The sequence below is a fragment of the Manduca sexta genome, chromosome 22 (assembly GCF_014839805.1).
Source record: "Manduca sexta isolate Smith_Timp_Sample1 chromosome 22, JHU_Msex_v1.0, whole genome shotgun sequence".
Classification (NCBI taxonomy): Eukaryota; Metazoa; Arthropoda; class Insecta; order Lepidoptera; family Sphingidae; genus Manduca; species Manduca sexta.
In genome coordinates this window covers 13,615,733-13,636,129 of record NC_051136.1, presented here as the reverse complement: position 1 = coordinate 13,636,129, position 20,397 = coordinate 13,615,733, and the positions used below count along the sequence as shown (strand labels likewise).

Below are 20,397 nucleotides of genomic sequence, written 5' to 3'. Positions count from 1 at the left end.
ATATGAAATTTCTGTGAATAAAATTAAATTTTCACATATAAATACGAACAAGCATTAATAGGAAAAAACAAACAACTTTTAATTGAAACCATTTTATTTTTTTGTATGTACAGGCCGCAGTTTTGTGTACAGTACAGTAATCAATTAGGATTTTTCGGTACGTGCGGTATATTGTATACATAAAACAAAAACTTTATTACAATTTTACATTTTGTCTTTTATTATTTAAAAAATAATACACGAACGACATTTTTCCACATAAAACTTCTTGCTTGTACCGTTAATCTAAGGATAATCAGAGTTAGTAGGCCAGGATTTTAAAATATATACAATAAAATTAATTTACTGCGTTTATTTTCACTATTAATATTGAATTGAATTATCTTTACTTTGATTCACAACTAACAAGATACAATTCAGCTAGTAATTATGCTATTTTCTTCTATGTTTATTGAAACTATATCTAATATTGATTGTATTAAATCACAATGTTTAATAAACGCATCTTTTAAATAATATGGCAAAGAGGTATATTGTTTTTTAACTTTAACATATTAATTATTTAGAAATAATTTATTAACTCAAAACTGCAATAAATATTTTCTGCTCATAATATCTCTTTATTACCTTTATGGTGAGATCTATTTTGTTTTCACCTAGAAAACATAATGATTGTTGATTAAAACTAATATCATGTCGCCTTTTTATAAATAGAACTTATGGATGTATTAATCGACAAGTTAAACTATCGAGCAGTGACCATCACTACATTTTAATCTAGACTCGGCTTTTATTTGAACCTGGTACCGTGCCCACACCACCTACGACAGCTCACCAAACTAAGACACGTTATTGGAGAGAAGACATACGCCGGCTAAGCCCGGAATAGGCCGATGAGTAAAATTTTAAGTATGTCGTCACTATCCTATGAAATATAAAGTATATTCGGTACCCTCTCATCTTAATACGGGTTGCAGACCGAAAACTGAACTATGTTTACCTTAGCCTCGCACAGCTGGGAAAATTGAAATAAAAAAAAATCTGAGTTATGCTAGTAAACCAATTTAACTGTTAGTTTTTGGTCTGAAACCGGCGTAAATGTGCACATCTAAAATCTAGTCACAACATCTGTTAAATAGTACTATCTACAATAACTATTGAAACTAAAAAAAGAGGAGAATGGGGCATTCATAAATGAAAAAAAAAACTTTCTTTTAATGAAATTATATAAATTATGTTATTATTGTAAAAACCCATTATATTCACAAGCATGCCTCCTACTCCCTTAATATGTACCAAACAACTTATTTTGCAACCGAAAGGCTTCTAAAACGTTACAAACACATATTTATAGCCCGCGATATGTATAGATAGAAAATCTAGCACGTACAGCTATATCATATTTACTCAATGATTTCTTACGTTTACGTGAATGTTAGACATTGAAATAAAACTATTTTGTGGATTTTATCGCGGTTTTTATATTATAATTTTCTCTCGACGTTTCGATGACTGCAGCCTTCGTGATCCAAGAGCAGACTGTAGAGAAGGGTGCAAATTCTTTAAAACGTCAGGAAAAAATTATAATAAAAACCGCGAATAGTTTTATTTCAATGTCATATTTACTAAGATAACCAATGAAAATTGTGTCAATAATAAAATATTAACCGTTAAACACAACGTAAGTATAACAAGACATTTAAATACTTAAAAATTATATGATGATAATATTATACTATAATTCTGTGGCTTGCGTAGTTTTCAAATATAAGCCAAGGTCTACATTCATGTCCATTCAAAAACATGATAACAAAAATTATGAGTGACAAATTAATTTAAAAAATCGTTGTCCATACTGACCACTGCTCCCAACATTAAATAAATGCAAACCATCGTGACCCTATTTCTTATTCCTATTTCGGCATCTGCGGTGGAGTCGACAAAGACGTAAATAACTCATGTACTCATGATTCTTCTTGCTTCCCTTCCATTTTGTATTTGCAAAACATAAATCCCGGACAAAAAAAGTGTAATATTTGCAAACACTCTTGCAATAACCTGAACCGGGAATCGAATGGTTCACCGTCTCAATTCCTACGCTACCACGAGAAATGTGATAAAATAATGCATATACAAGAAACAACTTAAAGCATTATAAGTAGATACAACATTACAAAAGCTATACATTTTTACGATCTAACTCTCTAAAACTCAGTGATACATTTGTACTTAAATAATTTATAATAAAGGAACTAGAGGTAAGACAACTTTAATTATTGTCTATGCTATTTTCTAATAACAAATAAGGAATTATTTCACAATACATGTCCATATGAATTCGAATGTAAAAGTATTTGAAAGACGAGACGAAACGAGTAGTAGATCTCGTTTGATATAACGCCTGCCCATAAGTCGGCATTTTACTGATCTCTCATGTATATTATAAATCCCAGTATAGCCCAACTATGTAAACCTGCTTTAGGGGCGTCACTTTTGCTTTTTCGTTTTAAAGTTAACGTAAATACAAGGAATTAGTTCCACATGTTACTACACCAAAGCAAGGTATTCTATTTTACTGGTCAAGCTATAATAACATCACCTGTAATATTCTTCAATCGTATTCCAGTGTTATTTGGCAAATAATTGCCACTTTAAAATAATATTAGAAGTTAACAAAAAAATATACGTCGAATTTATAACCTCTTTTTTTTTAAGTTTAAAAATAACATGAACGGTTCCATTGTATTGGAAAATATTGTGAAATATCGTCTTTACTGCATCGGTCAATCTTAACGTAACAATGTGCGTTTATGTTAACGAATACAGTATATTTTGTACACTACATGTAATTAAATCTATAGTATAATATTTTAAGTACCTAAGCATTGCGCAGGTGCATTGTACAGAATACAGATTCATCAAAATAGATGATAACATAATATTAAAATACGTAAACTGGCTGAGGTGATAAACATAACTTTAATATATTTATACTTCACTCAACGTGTAATAGAATATACGGTAAAAAAGATTACAACATATAACAGCATAAGTGCGTTTTATTGTTTAATATGTAGCGAATAAAACAATTTTAACAACGGCTTGCACTATTTAGGCTGAGTGCTACTAAACTTATTTCTTTTTGAATACATAATAATTTCCATACAGATATTTGCACTTTGACATAACTCGTCAGTCGCCATTCTATTGGACTCCACTCCACTTAATATCAGATTAAGTGGGGTCACTTTGCCGTGCTCAAAAAAAATATAACGCTTACACACAGCTCATATTTTTAAGCTGCAATTTTCCTAAAAACAAAGTAGGACAAGCTGATGGAAATTATGACAACCAAAATTGATATCTTTGTTTGTAATGTAACATTTATTTATTTACAAACTCATGATATTCTATTTACAACAGTTTACACAGGATCTGCAGATTTAAACTTAATATATTAGAATAGACTTAAATGCGAGGTTCATTGTTTGATTTATTTTGACGGTAAAAGTAATTATGAGATAATTGTGGGTTTAAAAGATCTTTATCAGTAATAATGATTTCTTAAGTTTACGCAATTGTTAGACATTTAAATTAAACGTCGGGAGAAAAGTAAAATATCAGTAATATACAATGGAAACTAATCTTGAATTCGTATTAAGGTTAAAATTCTGTACATTCTAACTAACACGTGAGTTATGATAACATATTTTGATAAAACTAGCAATCGTGTGCAATAACGTAATGTAGTATTTCTATTTAGGCAGCCTGCAAATCCTAGACAGGACATACCAAGCGGCAACAAAGTAATCAACATCTGATGGTGTTGAAAATCATGCGCATTTCATTGTTTTTAAAAGACCGTCATACTTTGCTGGCTGTAATATAATAGTAGACCAGATAAACAATAGCAGGAATACAAAGACTGATATCATTCCAGCTAATACATCTTTCAAGTCCTTGAAATGCTTTGTTTCGTGCTCAGAAATTCTTTACTGCAGTATTAACGAAGGCACTAGCAAGCCAAGACTTTCAGAGCTTTTCTGAAGACTCGATTCCCTTCGCACAAAAGATATAATCACCAATATCATCATACAAATGTTCTATTTTCAAAATTAATCTAGTGTCCACATTTCGCACAGAAACTGAAGTACCAACATTTCAACATAATCACTCACACTATTGTCAGAGCAGTGCTACCAACACCACGAAATAAATGAGGCCGGCTGTGGAACTCGCGCGGCCCTGCGATGCCTAGGTCTTCTTCGGGGGTGGTCTTCGCAAAAGGTGCAGTGGATCCCGCCGGTATCTTGCGAACAACTCCCGTTTGAAGGTTTCGAAGTATTTTCTGTTTTTTTGGTTTTGTTTCTCCCGCCATAAGGGTCGGTTTCGGCGAGCTTGCAGACCCCAGTGGATTGTGAAGATAGGAGAAAGAACCCGGAACTGGTACCCGATGAGGAACATTTCGTATACCTGTGCAAGAATACTGGAGTTAATTAAATATTTCAAGTATGAATTATAGAAGGGAATATAGGCGTTCGATTCTTTCAAAGCATCCCAGTTAATAATACTTCTCATAATTAGTATAGATTTTTATTGGCACAGTACAAAATATCGTTATTGACCACAATGTGATCTAATTATATTTTTTGAAATGACAAATCTTAGAAATATTTATGTAATTGCATATTACGTCATATGTCAGTCATAATAATATTGGTAAAGAAAAAACATTTAATCAAGTATTTTTTTATTATAAAACATAAATATGAAAAGCCTTATAAAATAGTTATAAACAATTAATATTTTGAAGTTATCATTTTTTTTTCCAAAAAAATATTAAAATAACAATCTTGCCTTCATAAACTTTCTTCCAAGGATCTATACATATTTATTACTGAATAAAAACAATCAGTCAATTATTTAAATGTATATACAATAAATATGTCTTAAATACATATAAATGCCAAAGTTTTACGCAAATTTTATTTTATAGTCATGCTTTATTTTGTATATTCTGTTGTTTTCTGAGTATATAAGTAAATACTAATATAATTTCATGAAAAGGTTATTCTACCCAAACCTAATTTATTACTATGGCTTCTTTTGAATCAGATAACTGCTAAACTACACCTAGCATTTATATGTTAAGATTCATTTTCATCTGCAGTGTCAGGTTGATCTCAAACTCCGGTGTTGTCAGTTATCCAGTCCCTGAGAGCTGCTGTGTTGGTGAACACGGTGGGTGAGAGTGGTAAGGCACAGCCTCTTGCGAAAGACACAATGCCGAAGGCGGTGCCTCGGAACACCGCGGGACCACCAGAGTCACCCTGTGAAAAAAGAATAATTAAGGAGATTGTCGAACCCCATAGAGGCCCTCGTTGTTCTTATTTCTGACCCTTCCTCGTTTAAAGTAACGCTGATAATTGTTGTGGCTGATCAGTTTCCATCGTATTTATTGTCTTTTCTAATACAATTTTATGTTTTCTTTACAAAACTTACTACTACTTCTTACTATGAGTAATTCTAGATGTTCTTACAACGATATAAAAGAATTGCTGGATGATATCAGTAACTGAATTATTTTTTGATTAATTAAATTAGTTAACGATGTTATTACCAACACCTGTATACTCTTCAGTCTTCCAAGACTTTTTAAAATTATAATATTTAATCTACCCCTCCAGCAATTAAACAAATCCCTATTAACGTAACCTCACCTGACAAGAAGACACTCCGCCAATGAGGAAGTGTCCCCCACAGAACATGTTGGTGGTGAGCGCGTCTCCGTACGAGAGGCGGCAAAGCCAATGCGGCACCACCGGCACCTGCGCTTCCATCATAGTGCGAGGGATGCGACGACCTCGGGGCTGGACAAGTAACAACACATTCTTATACTGTAATACTTCTTATTATTATATACAAAAAAATCTGAGGATGGTTACACGCTAGAAGTAAACGCTTGAACCATTGAATAGATATTGATAAAACAGACCAACCAAGTTCTACATTTGCTAGGTTATAGGTTTGTTTACTTCACACAAACACTCCGCTTACCATCACGTGTAGTAGGGTCACTTTGTCGTGTCCGTAAAAAAGACTTTGGTCAACTGAACTACAAGACAATCAAACTGTTTCCTTAATGGTAAGCATGATAATTATCGTTAAACGGTAGCAACACTATCTAGGAAGAACTTTCTACGCATTGCGCTCGACATATTATAATGTCTCTGATAAAAAACGATTGACTTATGTTCCTAAATATTTTTTTAAGGCCTTGTATACTGTCTACATCATTAACAATATAAACTTCGTGAATCATCGTTCTGTGCTAGATTGATAAAAGCGTGTGTGGAAGCTATCGACAATATATAAAATTCTAAACTATTTAAAATTTATTAAATACCGAAAACATAACAAAAGAAACCAGTTTTCCACGCAACTTACGTTCATAATTAAAACTGAATACTTGAACTATAGTCAAAGTGCTTTTGTCAGCTCGCTGAACTCTTTTAATTAAACTATGCAAGAAGTATGAAAACGATGACAAACTTTATTGAGTTTAAAACTGTGTGATAAGTCTTCGACGCAACAGTCTGTGTAGGTTCCGCTTTGTCTATAATTCTTAAGCACAGTGCCTGTTGCAGTCCAGTTTGAAAAATTTGGACAAAATCGTTTCGTGCCTCATGGTTACGAATGCACTGAATACTTTGTAATGAAAAGATGCCAACCAGAGATGTTTTTGTTGCTGTCTAGAGCAAAATCTACACTGTAACTGTCGCTTATCAGACAAGTAAAGTGTTTGTCATCGAGTTAAAAAAATCTAGTTTTACTCTACTCAAATGTAATACTTCTTACAAACATGAATTATTGGAATGCTAATATTCTGACAGCACTGTAAATTAAAACACCTAACTAAAAACACTATCCAAATATGATTTCCAAATAATAAGGTCATATTTTTTGCAATTAAAATGTTACTTACTGCAGTAAGACCCCAGCCGGTAACAGTGAGCCTCACGAGAGGCACGGCCTGTCCTCTCTGAGGGAGCCTTATCGGCCTGATGTTGGTGTTGAAGGTCAGAGGCTGGACAAGCCTGAGGGCGGCGATGTCGTTGTCGAACTGGGGCTGGCCGTACTGCGCATGGACAGTCACGTTGGAGACGCGGACTATCCTCCCACCAGAGTCACGGCGGGTGCTACCAACCCTAAGGCGGACACCAGTAGGCGAGACGCTAGGGGATAATGTTATAAAATGTAACACATATACTAGTTATCTTAAGGGTAGGCAGATAATTAGATACAGTCCGAGATGATGGTAGAATGTTAATACTCTTGGAAAGCAACCATAGACAAGATATAAAACCTGCTATAATGACCCACGTAAGTATGTCGCGTTCCGGGATCAGCCTATGTATATCTGGTTTTAAACAGGCCGGCATAATTGTGTCAACAGTTGAGGGGAAATCATTTCTTACCGATAATGTTAGAGAGCGTTTCGACATAATATACTTGTAGAACCCTTGTATATACACTTACAATGTAACTAATGTGGTTTTAAACCTACAATTTTTTACAGCAAATGATTTAACTCGGTATGTCCGTTCCACAAAGCTGAAGGTAAACTCTAAGAAGAGTAACCATGAGATTCACAATAGCAAGAAGAGCTTGTTATACTACATTATGTGTTAGCTTTACTATCCTAGGTCGGTAATCTGGTCCCCATACATATCAGTAGCCTTCATTTTGATTACATCAGTAATATTGCAATTAATCCAATTTAAATTCAAGTACTGAACGTTAACAGCATATTAACAATGTTCTAAGAAAACAGATGTAATTATCGCTGACTAACTGGAGTACTAAAATAAACTTTCAGTCGGTTTACGAGCTCGTTAACTGGGCTATTATCTCATTCAATATTTATACACAGGATCGGATTACTTTCCTTTCCCACTTGTTTCTTGCCTCTTCTAGACAATTTTTGATATCTTTTATAAAGTTTTTCAATTGTTCCTGTTTTAATTCGAAGTCAAACAATAGTTTCATATTTTTTATGAGAAAAAACTGTCTAGCAGAGAAGTAGATTGATGATACATGACGATCATCGAACATTAAACAGAATATCATGAGAAATAAACATGTAGAACGAATGAAACATAAAGAAATGGGAATTGGAGGGATAAACGACTCTCCGATAATTCCACTAAGAAGCATAGAAGTAACAACTAACAACTCTACGTCAATTTTCTGGCACTATCACGCTTAAATGATAAAAAAAAAATCATCCCTAATTATGAATATTCCATCTAAGACTTAAGTATAGAAATACACTTGTAAAAAAAATATTCTAGAACAATGTCAACAAGAATCATTCACTTACTTCTGCACGCAATGAGCAGCGGTTAACACATAGTCCCGGCTGATGATAAATCCACCACAGAAGGAGTTCCCGTTCAGCACCATAGACACCTGGTACGGATGCCGGTTCACCGAGCTAGGTCTTCCGCCGATGATCTGTCCACTGAGCTCGGGGCAAGCGGCTTCTAACTCTACATCCTGGAGCTCTTGCTCGTTTGGAGTCTCCTGGGCGTCTGAACAGCATTCTCCTTCTGTTGCTTCTTGTAGGTCTAAAAGTTGGAATATAGGTGAATGTACATTGTATTTTGATAGAGTAAATATGCTTGATGTTAAAAAGCTATGAGAATAAGAAGATTATCCACATGAAATTTTATTCTTTTGTAAGTATTCTTCAACTAATTGTATAAACCCCTTATGATATGTTTGATATGTTTAGCCACCTTAGGGAATGAACTTTTCAAAGTCCCGTTCCTTGTAATACAGAATAGCTGTACTTGTACTTACACAATATATACAATATACAGATAACCGGTGTAAAATTTGATTCTAAGCCACCTGTCTAATCTATATCAATATTCAGTATTAAGATTTGTAAAAGTCCTACCAAAATTCCATTTCTCAGTCTAAAAAGACAACAGGTACTTACCAACAACAGTAAAGCAGAACACCAGCAGGCCCCAGATCCACACGCGGGGTATCCGAGTCATAGCGACACTCGACAGTGAGCCAGGGCGGCTTTCAGGCAAATAGCCCGCCACAGACGAGGCTGCTGCGCGCCGACAATGTCCTAATTTTGCCAATTATTGCAAAATCGGCCGAAGCAGATTAATTTCACACGGCCCGAGTCACGGCCGCTGCTACGACCTTTTTGGCGTTGGTTTGACGAGTTTTTGGGATGAATGAACCATTTTAAAAACCGAAATATTGATTATTAAATTTGATAGCCGTTTCAAAGATTGAGAAAAGCAGATAGACCATAAGTAAAATAGTCTAAAATCATTAAAACTGTTTAAGTACCTAAATAATAATCATGTGTAAAAGAGGCCATTATTTTAACATTAAAAACCCTTTAATTTACTTGCATATTAATGAGTAATATATATGTATTTAGCAGCAAACTTATTGCAAGATATGATGTAGAATAAAAAGTCTAGATCTATGTCATAACTGTTATGTTAGTTACAGCGATTACTCTCTACAAATAAACTTATAAACTACATTTTTCATAATATTAGTATATAGTATAATGAAAATGTAAATATTTTTCCACCAGTCGTTCGTCCGCAAAGATCAGGCGCATGCAATTCCTAAAAATATCAGATAATCCATTACGCGAACGATACAAAGATATAAATATTATACAGAACCGACAGCGCTCGACGGCCGTGCGCACATTATCTATTACATCTTGAACGTTAGTGACATTGCGATCTTGTCCAGCGGGGGGCCGAGTAGGGCGGGGGGGTCGGTGACTTTAAACATTACTGCTTCCAATGTCACTGTGAGGATTTTCTCTTTTAACTCTCAAAGACTAATATTATTAAATAAGCTTGTCATTAATTTATAATTAAATTGACACTATCGACTTTCTCGTTTTATCATTTCCTTATATAAAAAGATGTGTATGGTTGACATTAAGGGTTATAATAATTATCATGACATTTGGAAACCGCCTGCAAGCCATCAGCTGTAGGATCTAGTCACGAACTGAATGTTTAAAATCCCAAGAAAATACCGTCCCATCTGGAAATCTAGCGCCATGTTACATTCTATCTACACTGCTATTAAATCTAGAAGAAGGAAGGACAGTAGTATATTATTGTGCTAGAAGATGCTATTTTGATAAACTTTAAAAAATCGAAACAAACAAACGGCTTGTAAACAAATATTTTTCTGTTACATCATTTGGCGAGCCGCGAACTCCAAAATTAGATTTGGTTGTTAATCCTACAAAAATATTTATTAACAAATTTAATGGAACTTTCCTGTTTTTGAAGTTTCATTATCACTTTGTCAGAGAGTTATGAATAGTAGCAACTGCTGGGCGGTATTTCTTCTGTTTGCACCTGATGATAAGCCATCTAACCGATCACCTTTTCCCACGAACAAATACAGCCAGCTAAGTTTAAGTTTCATAGGGATTGAAAAAGATAGAATTTTTTTAAGACAAATTTACTATGAAACCGCAACAGCGCGGGGGTACATCCCGAAGAATCAAACGATATTTTTTTATGATCTAAGCGGCCAAACTAATAAGCGGCTCCTCTAATGTATAATTTCCTCTACATCGGTAATATCTAAAAAAAAAATATCTGTTACCCTTAGAGAAGATTAATGGAATCCGAAAATGAGGGGATGAAATAAAATAATCTCTAACCCAAACACAATAATTTGTCATTTCATATTGTTTTGTAAATTAGTGCTATGTAAACCTACATCAAGCAGTCCTCATATGAATGCTACAAACGCCTAGGTCCACTATTCAAAGATATCAATAGTAGTTTCATTTCCAATTTCCTATTCTAAACAGTAAAATCCACAGCTCCCGACTCGGCCCATCAATTTGGCATAGTAAATGGTGTTACAATTAAATTGGATTGTAAAAAACGTTTCTGGGAACACTATTTCGCTTCATTTTGTAAAAACAAGCGCTGTAAATCCGAATTTAGGTTGCAATTGAATTTGCATAGCGACAGCGTAACTGCAAGAGGTAAAAATAAATAATAGATTTAACTAGAGTTACAAAACTAAAAGTAATACTAAAGTGATTAACGAAAACACTAAAGTTTGTTCTATGATCTTGTACAAGAAAATTAATAAATAAAACCTAACTATATTTTTTTCTACCTGTCTTTTTCGCACTCTTAATGTCTAATGCGCGGACTTTTTCAAGTATATTCAGAGGCGCAACCAGGGAGCCCACCTTTCACCAAGTGTGTTCCGTCCCATGATGTGATAGGAAGCGAGCCTTTCGCCATATCGGGCACAAATGGATATTTATTTGGCACACGGATATATCATGTCCTCTATTATCTTGGTCATTTTCTCCCATGTGAAGTAATGGAATTTATTAATCTGATTTTTTAAATGTATGACCCCAGGGTCATACATGGTTTTAGCGACTTTTGTAACGGGAAAGGTTTTTCACGCGGATGAAGCCGAGAAGCATGATACGTATTTTATAGTAAGGTTATAAGGTCTATGATAATATAGAATAGTGATTTGAAATATACGTAAAAATTTCAATTATTTAACTTTAATACCAAATAAGTTCGGAATATCTATATCTATAGGCGAGAATACTGGAACCGTGGAAGGATGCTAGGTGTCAGTTAGTTTCGAAATAAAATAGATATTGTTAAATGAAATATATAATTACGGAACGTCTATTCATCGGTGAATTGTTTGAAGCAATGATTGGAATATATTCTATGAAAGCAAACAACGAACGCGTGCAATACCTGATCACGGCAATTGCAAATCAAATACAATAATTTATTTTCTTTATACACTGGGTGCAACTAGCAATGCAAATTGGAATCGTATTTATTACCTTGCAATACGGTACAGGTGCAATTTGAATACTACAATTGCTAAATTTTCTTTTTCTTTATGCATCGGGTGCTTTCACAAGAAATACGGTCTACATCTCTATTATTTTGTAGTGTATAACATTGTTCGTGTTATACCAAAATAACGAAAAAATTAGGAACCAGACGTTACTCGCTTTTCTGCTCAATAAAAGGGCAATTACCACAATTTATAAAGTCTCATTAAATATTGCCGATTTTCTGTAAATTCCCTCAGTTTTCCTTATTCTTCCATGTAAAAAGTAATTCATTCATTGAAATAAAAATATTTTACGGATTTTATCGCGATTTTTTACATTATTATTCTTCCGACATTTCGAAGACTTTGCAGCCTTTGAAGGGGGGGGGTCGAAAATAGTTTTATTTCAATGTCTAACATTCGTGTAAACATAAGAAATCATTATAGTAATTCATTAAATTCCCTTCACAATATAGATAGCCAATGTTTATCTCTAAAATCTCTCGTCATTGTCAATGAGAGTTTGAATTTCCGACCGATTCGTTACTGTCTTCCTAAACCTAAGGAGTGGTTAAGTCAAACAGCGGACGAGACGGGACGGCGACGTGATGCTAGGGGACAGTCTATTGTAATATCGATTGAAGGACAATGTAGCCAGTGTTACTACTGGACATAACTTAACATCTCATGTTTCACTATAGTGAGCGCAGTGGAACACCGTACTTTGTAATTCAAGGTGTTGGATGGTGTTTCTAAATAACTGTTTATGGGCAGTCGTCAGGCCGTTGGGAGTCAGGAGCAGGTCGGCAATCGACACAATTATGCCGGCCCGCTGGAACCGGATATATACAGGCTGATCCCGGAACGCCACACACTTACGTGGGCCACTATGGTGGGTTTTAACTACTTGTGTGACGTGATCACTATCCGGGCGGATATAAAATATATCCATCCACCAGTAAAACAATCCTACCACTTCAGGGCGGGGCAGAGATAAAACGATATCCAGTTAGTAAGTCAGTTGTGTTAGCTTACATGTAATAAGAAGTCAATCCTAAATTTTGTTGTCTAAGTTATCCACAAGAGCATAACAAATGGCCATTGACCTGATGACTCACGCCTGACCTTCAGGCCGTCAGACTATGACAAACGCTGGTTATGAAACTTATTTCAATGGCAGATTGAAAACGTTTTACTTATGGCACGACTTGTTTGCACTGCAAGGGTCAGCTTATTAAACCATGGCACCATTTAAATTGTTTTGGCGATAGTTCATTACCATACACCACGTGGACCTTAATAAATCATTCAAAACTTTTCAAAAACATATTTCTCCGTTTTAACTTCAGAATGCTAAAAATACGTCATATTTATATCGTATAACATTTTAGTACATAAATAACAATGTTGCTGCTAAACTAATACTTCATTTTATCCAGATGTTTCTGCCCGCCCCGCGCGTCCCCGCGCGGCGTGATGAAGCGGTCATTTGGCGTATTAAAAGTGGGGAAGGCGAACGTCTTGCAAGCGAATGAAAATAGACCGCTGTTATGAAAATACGTTAGGAGATATATTTTTGTACAGCGTGTAACGCGAGACGAGCGGAATGCGGCCGCGTCACAGACACAGCTGATCTACTGGCTTTCATTGATTTAGGTCATTTTATAAATCTCCGCTTGCATAAGGATGAGATGTCGATTTATAATGCATTTATGTGTTCAAATTTACAGAGGATGTTTGACTTGTGCTTCTTGATTGATTTCCATTGTAGCTTTGCCCGAGTCAAACAAATCTGCTGAAATAACAGATCCAGTTACATTTCCAGGATAAAAGTCTTTAATATATTAATCTAGAACATAGTCTATTCGTATGGAAAATTTCATCCGAATCTGTTTAGCGGTTTCAGCGTTTGCTTCGAATAACTTTCATGTCTATTATTTTGTATAATATTAAGAATATTTATGGACAATGGACAATAATAAACAAGATATAAGTAAGCCTGTAATTTTAAATTGTATTTGGTTTTAACTAATTTTGTATGCAAAGTCTAACCTAGCCAAAATTTTGAATTTTCGTCTCAAAGTCAAACAAACAAACGTCAATTATGTTGCTTTCGTCGTTGTAAATAACACTTATGTGCTAATTACTTTTCGTTTGACACCGTAAGATCACTTTGTGTGTCCATACATCATTATTTACCGTTTATATTTTTTTGAAAATAGAGGTACAAATTACTGACAGGTTCTGTACAGAAGGCAATTTTGTCTTATTTTTATGTCTTGGAACAGCACAGTTCACTAGATCCAATGGTAGATACAGTGTAGTTCAAAAATTATTTAGACTAATGAGAGATTATACAGCGTACTTCCAGGGTAAAGTTTGAGTGGCAATAGCCTAATTGTACACTGTCGAGACGCATGTTCGCAGATTTAAAACCCAAGGTCGCGCATATCTGACTTTTCTAAAGCTATAAGTGTATTCTATGTTAATTATCGCTTGTTTTAACGGTGGAGGAAAACATCGTGAAGAAACTTGCATACTTGAGAAGTTCTCTAAAGGAATTTTGAGGGTGTGTGGAGTCTGCAAATCTACACTAGACCAGAGTAATGGAGTAAGACCTAATCCTTCTCAGTAGTAGAGAAGGCCCGTGCCCAGAGCAGTGTATAATACAGGGCTGACACTATAGAGTCGCCAAAATTATTCCTGACTTAGATACATCAAAGCAAGGGACGTAAATTGTAACACTATCAACTGGCGGGTTTTTAACCCTATGTGAGTATGCAGTCAGGTGGAAAATATATCTCCTGCTAGTAAACTTACCCAGGAATTCTTTTAAGAGTAAAATTCAGCATACATTTCAGCAGATAAAATTATTTTCGTCAACAAGATTTCAATTTGTATGTCTCAATTATAAATAATAAAAACATTAGCAACTCAATAATTTCCTAAGCTATTACACCGTTTTTATAAATATCGTAGCCTTCGATTAAACGACCACATTTTTCCTGTTTTTAATCCAATTAAGCAAAATGATTACTGAAACCAATAAAAGGCAACTAAATAAACTGAATAAAAAAATTCTCGCTTAGTGACAGAAAAATAAGATTAGATACGCTTTGTGATCTTTCATTATACTACTCGATGCGACGAGTAAATTACTCGTCTGATAGGGCGTCAACTGCCTATAAAAAGCAATAACATCATCGAGAATTTCGTTTTTTACAGTACGACGAGTAAGTCCCCGATGGCCAATGATCTCCTCTAACTTTAAGGAACGAGATAAAGATTATTTACCCCTCCAAGATCCTTACGAAAAGCAAACGAATTTTACATTGTCACTATCGATAGAAGCCGACCATTTATGTTGTATAAAAATATGTCTACAGCGCCTTCATTAATACTTTGAACTGCCTTAATCGTTCTCCAACAGATGTAGTATTTTTTTCCTATTATCGACTATAAAAGTTGCATCTGGCGTATCTTTTTATGTTAATAGGTTTTGTTATAGAAAAAAAACATAAAACCTAGTACATAAATGACAACGATTTTGTATCAAGTTCGGACATGACCAGTAATAGCTTACACAGAAATTTATAGATGCAACCATCGAATATATTGTAACAATGTTTCGGTAGATTAATGAGTTTAATCTCGATTGCACGAGAAAAAAGCAGAGCGATAAATCCACGCCCGACGAGCGAGCCGGGGAAATTTTTGTACCGAAATCTGTTTACTAGCAGAAGCCCCGTCCGCCAGCCAAATGAGTTCATTCGTTTAAATGGATCGTGGTAAATGCTTGCTTTGTTTGATCAAGCCTTTGTGGTAGCTAGTGAATGAGCCAGTGTGACGCAGTATCACATAATGCGTAGACTCGGCTTCTGTGAGGAATTAGTGTGTGCTGATGGGATTTAACTCATGGGCGATGAATTTCCGGAATTTCAGTACGATGTAGTACTTTTTTTTTATTGCTTTGAATGAGGAGACGAGTTTGCCGTTCTTCTGATAGTAAAAGATATAACCGCTCATAAACTGTAGAAACATCATCCAACACCTTGATTTACAAAGTATTGCAGAAATAGACATTGCGGTACCATGATAACTCTAACGGGAGGAATACTTCTGACCGGCGTGTGTGCTGTTTCAACGTAAGCATCGTTAAGCGGGCGACCTGTTCTTATGCAATCCCTTACGAGTTATTTTATAATAGCAATAAACAAGTAAACAGTAAATTATCATAATTTTAAATGTCTCTGCAGATGTTTGACCATCTCAGCTGGACAAGCAGACAAGCCCACTCGTGGAGAGTTGCCAAGCCGTATTTGGCAGCGTTGTTCACAAATCTATCGGATGATGGCGTGATGGTGACGTTACAACCGCAGACATCTATCACCTATCACCAATTTCACACCATTAATATACTCGACTGAATATCTATGTATTATTTTGTTTTTGTATTAATATTTCTCTTTTTCATAAACTAAAAGCTTTGAGATCTAGATAATAAACAATAAACTAGAATATTCATTGATTTCACCCGTCTTTGTAATGTGTTAAATATGTATTCTTTGAAGAACGCTGAGCATTCATATTATGTTCCTACTAGGTTTAATGCATTTTATATTTGTATAGTGTACACAAATAAATAAATAAACAATAAAAATTGTGAGTTAAGTATATTATAATTTTACTTATGTCAAATAATTTGCGGGAAACAAAAACTGGTCAGATTAGGCCGTATGCAGACGAAGTACTGTAACGTTACCAATTATACTAATATATATACTCTGTTAACATTACTATTGTCTTTCTAAATAGTACTTAAAAATACACACCGCGTCCTCTGCGCCTTTACAACGCATACACATTTCGTATGTTATCATTTTGCACGCGGCTGCGTCATGTTTATTGAGCAGTGACTAAACTGATTCCTGCCCACTACCCTTGATGTAGAATCTAATTATCATTAGAACGATTTGAAGACCGAATTTATGCACAATATGTGCTGTGTCGGGTTCCCTTTCGGAAAAGTTCACACTTCGCCACTGTTATTGAGTTTAAAAATTAAAGTAAAACCGAGTTGTAATACTAATTACGAAACAAGTACCCGATGTCAGTGCACATGTTTCTGAAACGATTGCTGAGTCTACTATAATCAATTTACGTCGATATATTAACTAAAACGAACGCGTGAAATTTCTTAATTCTGAACTTTCTTAATTTCATGATTCGTGAATAAATACAACGTGTTTACTAAAGTTTTTCTTGGACTTCACTGAACTTCCACACTCAGTGACGTCAGTTTCCAGTGCATAAAAAAATACAATGTAAGAAGTTGTGCTATTATTCGAACTAAAATTATAGTGAAATTGGTATGAATGGTGACAGTATACAATATTTTAAAAACCTGGTGTATTATTTCGTTATAGGTAAGAACGTCAGGGGGTGGTATATATCCAGTTATTAAGCAGCACTTCTGGCCACTGTACAAAACTTACATTATTGTCGCTAGCTGACATATTTTGGAGTCCCATCATCACCAATGAAGACACGTAGCCGTACCGTTAATCCGTACATTAAAGTTGCGTAGGAAAAGATCGTCACGTCGACTTAGTCAAATCGCAACACGACTAAATCGTGTCGTATTGGCATGAAGGAAAATATCGCGCAGCTATAAACGAAATCAGCAACGGTTTAGAGATCAATCAATCAATCCAAATGCTGTTCAAATTTTAACATGTTGAAAATCATTGTGGATAATTTTATTTGAGTAATGTCGTCGGTTAAAAATGGCTATACAATAAACAAAGTCCCATGGCCACCCTTCCCGTAGGAACAATAAATCGGGTTAGAGCATGTCAAGCGGGCGGAAACGGAGGCGATGTAACGGTCGGTAAACACCGCGTGTTACTAACTGACGTCAATGGTTCAGAGGCACGCCACGACCACATTGAGACTTATTTATATTCTGTGATCCGATTTTTATAAATATTGTAAGTCTAGAAGTTCGTGGATGATTCTTACGACTGCACTCAGAGATATTTAAACCAATTTATGTGTTATTTGGTGCTCAGAGAATATTCTGAATGGCTTCATGCTAAACTGCGTTTTATACCTGAATGTAGAAGATTTTTTCTTCGGGAATATAACCTTCACCCAATTAAGACCACTGGTAGCAGCTGCTAGTTGGAGAAATTTGAAATTTTGTCCGATGGATGAGAGCGGCCCAGAACCGGTTCCTATGGCTCTCAACGGAAGAGGCCTATGTCCAGCAATGAACAATACCTGGAGAAATGATACTTGCGGAAATATATCTTAGCCTTCGTGTGTCTATAAAAAATTCTAAAACCCTATGCTGAAAGGATTCTGCCAAACAGAACTCAAGCGAAGTCTCGCATACAAGGTCACTAGTTAAAGTTTGGATTCGTCGCGGTGTGGCCGCCGCCTTACCGCACCGACCGACCGGCCGGGCGCTTGTTCCGCTAATAATATTAGCTGTTACGAGTCCGCGGACACATTTACGATACATTTACGTGATATACATGTACACAACACGTGTACTGCACGCCGAAAGTGCTAATATCAAATACCTTTTTGTTTATAAAGATTACGTTTTGAATAAACGTAAGTCATAGATTTATCCTTTTTAGCAAAGGTCGGACGAACAACCCGTGGAGGACATCATCATTAATCCTTTACGAATAGGTTGAGGTGCTGCTAGAAGTCCAGACGCAGTATTTAACTCTCGACATAAGTTAACGATTGTAAAGTAACAATGCTATGATATCGATATTTACTGACAAAATTAAGATTGAATCTAACCAGTTAATTTCGGTCAAATCAAATAGATAGAACTTAACCATCGTTCGGACTACCATTTTAGATTTATAGACCTTATCTTCGCGCTAAGAGAGTCTAGAATTTTCAGGTAACATGTTTTTATTTGTAATTAAGAAACTCATCGTATCATATGGGAATCGAATCCATAACCTCACGGTAGCCAATCCAAACAATATACTGAACAGACGGACGCTCGTGCGACTTACGAGTTACTATCTCTTTAAACGATTCTTCGGCGGCTGAAAAACGCAAACATCTATCTATTCGCGAGAATGTCGTAATTTCGGCTAAACACGTTCCTGTTGATGTAATAAGTAACTATTTATATTCGAGAGTGCGTTACGTAGGTCACTCATATGAACGACATTTATTTCTGTTTGTTCGTTTAAATTTCTATGGATTTTATTATTCGATGTAGATAAAAGCTGGTGTAGAAAATATTGCTTGTACTGTCCGTCCATTGTTAATCTAAATAAAGATTATGATTTGTTATATTTACGCAAAAGCTAGAAATTGAAATAAAAATATTTTGCGAATTTTATCACGGTTTTTATATAATAATTCTCTCCTAACGTTTCGAAGACGCTGTAGCCTTCGTGGTCACGGGTGGGGACTGAGGTGTTGGTCATCCGAAAAGTCAAAGTTACATTATCTACATTTACAATTATAATTTTTTTATTGGATTTTAGATTGGTTTATAATTTGTTGGAATCGGTTGGACAGCGTTTGGGAAACTAAACAAAGTCTTCTCGTCCAAAATACCTCAGTGCCTGAAGACAAAAAGTCTTCAATCAATGTGTGTTACCAGTGATGACATAGGTACGGCACTGATACGTGACCTCTAACTATGGGCCACCTAAGACGGCACACGATCAATCAACGAGCTATGGAGAGGGCTATTCTCGGTGTTTCTCTACGTGATCAAATCAGAAATCCGTAGAAGAACGAAAGTCACCGACATAGCCCAGCGGATTAGCAAGTTAAAATGGCAGTGGGCAGGGCACATAGTTCGCAGAACTGACGGCAGATGGGGCAAAATGATGGCGATAGGCTCGCCCCCTATCACAACATGGGACGGAACCCACACGGCCAAAAATGGGTAACCTAGTTGCACCTCTGCCTACCACCTACCTACTAAAAATATCCTTATTCAGTTCACTGACCTAAATTCCTCTTATACGTGGAATTATGACCTATTTAACAGAATACAATAATTAAGCAGGAATCGCGGTGTGACGTAGTGTCCGCGCTGGTGGCGACCCCATTCTACGTTCATGGACATTGGCTCAGTGCCATCTCACACGACACTAACATCTGTATCGAATGGATAACATGGTATTTATCTAGTATTTCCCCCGGCTCCACCTGTGTGAAAATCCAATTGCAATCTTATGTAGAGCTATAGAATAGTTGGGCTGAAGAAATAAAGACAGGTGGAGGTAGTAAGTGGAGGCTGGACAACAATAGCAAAGGACGGACTAAAGTGGAAAGAGTTAGAGGAGGCCTTTGCCTGTAAGAGGTATACAGACAAGGCTGTCGATGGAAATTAACGAGAGATAACTCTAACTCAAATATTTTTTCTTAACTTGCTAATAACTCTTACTATGGTTAATATATTGTGACACTTATAATTAATGCATGCATTATCTA

The 20,397-nt window shown here is 35.6% G+C and overlaps 2 protein-coding genes across 7 annotated transcripts in view; both read right to left on the bottom strand.

The window, feature by feature from the left end:
• Positions 1-104: 104 nt before the first annotated feature.
• The window catches only part of LOC115441994 (beta-1,4-glucuronyltransferase 1), a 29,962-nt gene continuing 9,669 nt past the window's right edge, over positions 105-20,397 (bottom strand). For 5 of the 6 annotated variants that reach the window (XM_030166937.2, XM_030166933.2, XM_030166935.2 and 2 more), the window contains exon 6: positions 105-4,473. In XM_030166937.2, the coding sequence (XP_030022797.1) occupies positions 4,255-4,473 (219 nt within the window). In that variant the 3' untranslated portion in view covers positions 105-4,254. The remainder of the gene's footprint in view (positions 4,474-20,397) is intronic. The other variant, XM_030166932.2, reaches the window with a different exon arrangement.
• On the bottom strand, positions 4,788-9,522 carry LOC115441996 (trypsin). Its single transcript, XM_030166939.2, has 5 exons — positions 9,008-9,522; positions 8,384-8,630; positions 6,986-7,235; positions 5,721-5,870; positions 4,788-5,330 (listed from the first exon to the last, which is right to left on the bottom strand). The coding sequence occupies exons 1-5, from the start codon at positions 9,066-9,068 to the stop codon at positions 5,184-5,186; spliced, it is 855 nt and encodes a 284-aa protein (XP_030022799.1). The 5' UTR covers positions 9,069-9,522; the 3' UTR covers positions 4,788-5,183.

Bases quoted from the DNA above. Each gene is read 5' to 3' on its own strand.
- LOC115441996 (XM_030166939.2), bottom strand. From the start codon at position 9,068: ATGACTCGGATACCCCGCGTGTGGATCTGGGGCCTGCTGGTGTTCTGC. The intron at 7,236-8,383 runs GTAAGTGAATGA...ATTATCCCCTAG, and splicing joins GCTGCTCATTGCGTGCAGAA to CGTCTCGCCTACTGGTGTCC. The intron at 5,871-6,985 runs GTAAGTAACATT...TTACTTGTCCAG, and splicing joins CCGGCTGGGGTCTTACTGCA to CCCCGAGGTCGTCGCATCCC.